This window comes from Prionailurus viverrinus, chromosome D4 (assembly GCF_022837055.1).
Source record: "Prionailurus viverrinus isolate Anna chromosome D4, UM_Priviv_1.0, whole genome shotgun sequence".
Lineage (NCBI taxonomy): Eukaryota > Metazoa > Chordata > Mammalia > Carnivora > Felidae > Prionailurus > Prionailurus viverrinus.
Window position 1 is genome coordinate 25,955,947 of NC_062573.1, and position 2,070 is coordinate 25,958,016.

General features: G+C 34.5%; 1 protein-coding gene across 1 annotated transcript; it reads right to left on the reverse strand.

The window, feature by feature from the left end:
- Nucleotides 1-1,217: 1,217 nt before the first annotated feature.
- LOC125150848 (thymosin beta-4, Y-chromosomal-like) lies at nucleotides 1,218-1,471 on the reverse strand. Its single transcript, XM_047831264.1, has one exon. It carries the CDS (start codon nucleotides 1,469-1,471, stop codon nucleotides 1,337-1,339), a length of 135 nt encoding a protein of 44 aa, XP_047687220.1. The 3' UTR covers nucleotides 1,218-1,336.
- Nucleotides 1,472-2,070: the final 599 nt, after the last annotated feature.

Genomic DNA, 2,070 nt, shown 5'->3' on the forward strand with positions numbered 1-2,070 from the left:
TACTGTTTCTTAGTTCCTATTTCACTTATTTCTTCTCTAATCTTTATTATTTCCTTCCTTCTGTTTTTGGGCTTTGTTTATTATTCTTTTTGTAGCTCCTTTAGGTGTAAGGTTAGGGCTATTTAAGTGTAAGTTTCTTTGAGATTTTTCTTGCTTTTGAGGTAGGCTTGTATTGCTTTAAACTTCCTGGAACAGCTTTGGCTGCATCCCAAAGATTTTAGACTTTTGAGTTTTCATTTTCATTTGTCTCCATGTAGTTTTTGATTTACTCTTTAGTTTCATGGTTAACCTATTCATTGTTTGTAGCATGTTATTTAACCTCCATGTATTTGTGTTCTTTCCAGATTTTTTCTTGAGGTTGATTTTTTGTTTCATAGCATTGTGACTGGAAAAGATGCATGGTATGACTTCAATCTTTTTGAGTTTGTTGAGATTTGTTTTTTGGACTAACATGTGATCTATTCTAGAGAACGTTCCATGTGCACTTGAAAACAATGTGTATTCCACTGTTTTAGGATGGAATGTTCTCAATATATCTGTTAGATTCATCTGGTCCAATGTGTCACTCAAAGCCACTCTTTTCTTGTTGATTTTCTGTTTGAATGATCTATCCATTGATGAAAGGGGAGTGTTAAGTCCTCTACTATTATCGTATTTCTATCAATTATTTTCTTCATATTTGTTAAAAAATGCCTTATGTATTTGGGTGTCACTATGTTGGGTGCATAAATATTTACAATTGTTATATCTTCTCGTTGGATTGTTCCCTTTATGATTATGTAGTGTTCTTCTTTGTCTCTTGTTATAGTCTTTGTTTTAGTCTATTTTGCCTGATATAAGTTGGCTACATTGGCTTTCTATACACTTCCATTTGCATGATAAGTGCTTTTTCCATCCCTTCACTTTCAATCTGCATGTGTCTTTTTTTTTCAGGTTTTAAAACTTTTTATTTGCACATTCAAAAAATTGTATATTCCAATAATTAAAGTTGTTTGAACAAAAAAATGGTTCTGTGATTAAACTGCAAATTATAGCTTGCAGGACACCTTGGGCCAGCTTGGTTTTTACTCTAGATTTCACTCTTGTACCACCCAGTTTCTCTCTTCACCAGCATGCAAGTTCTTTCCCTTCCCAGCCAGCCAGACAAGCAGAAGGGAGAGGTAGGCACGGCCCTTGTTGTCAGTATTTCTTGATTCTTTGATGTAAAAAGGGGCAGCACAGTCATTTAAACTTGATCCAACCTCTTTGCATCTTACAAAGTTAAACAGCTGAAAAAAGTAAAATAAGAAGGCAATGCTTGTGTAATGTACAGTGCATATTGACTGTGCATGCCTCATTATGATTTGCCTGCTTGCTTTTCCTGTTCAGTTGTTTCTTTTGAACTCAGTGGATTTTTCTTTTGCGTTTCTGTCTTCTTCAGTTTCAACTTATTGAATTTCTCAATCTCAGCCATAATGGGTTTGTCAAACATGGTTTCGGCAGAAAGGAATGAGGTGTGGGAGTGACTGAAGTCCTGTCTGCACAGTGGCTGCTGCATGAGTACCAATCTGCATGTGTCTGCATCTCTCGTAGGCAGCATATGGATGGGTCTTTCTTTTTTTTTATCAATTCCATCACCCCATGTCTCTTGAATGGAGGATTTAGTACATTTATATTCAAAGTAATGATTGACAGGTATTTACTTATTGCCATTTAGTTACTTTTTAATGGTTGTTTTCATAGTTCTTTTCTATTCCTTTCTTCTCTTGCTTTCTTCCCTCATGGTTTGCTGGCTTTCTTTAGTGATATACTTGGATTCCTTTTTTTAAAAAAAATTTGCATATCTATTATCAGTTTTTTGATTTGTGGTTACCTTTAGGTTTATATGAAACATCTTGTGCATATAATAGCCTATGAGTCCATTCTAAAAGCACTACATTTTTACTTCTACCTCCCCATGTTTTATGTATATAGTGCCATACTTTACATGCTTTCATTTTATGAATCCCTTGACTGGGTCAAAGGATATAGATATACCTAATAGATATATTTAATTTTGCTGCTTTTGTGGTTTCTACTTTTCTTGCTCCT

What these genes read in the sequence shown, in the direction of transcription:
- LOC125150848 (XM_047831264.1), bottom strand. Translation starts at nt 1,471, where the DNA reads ATGTTTGACAAACCCATTATGGCTGAGATTGAGAAATTCAATAAGTTG.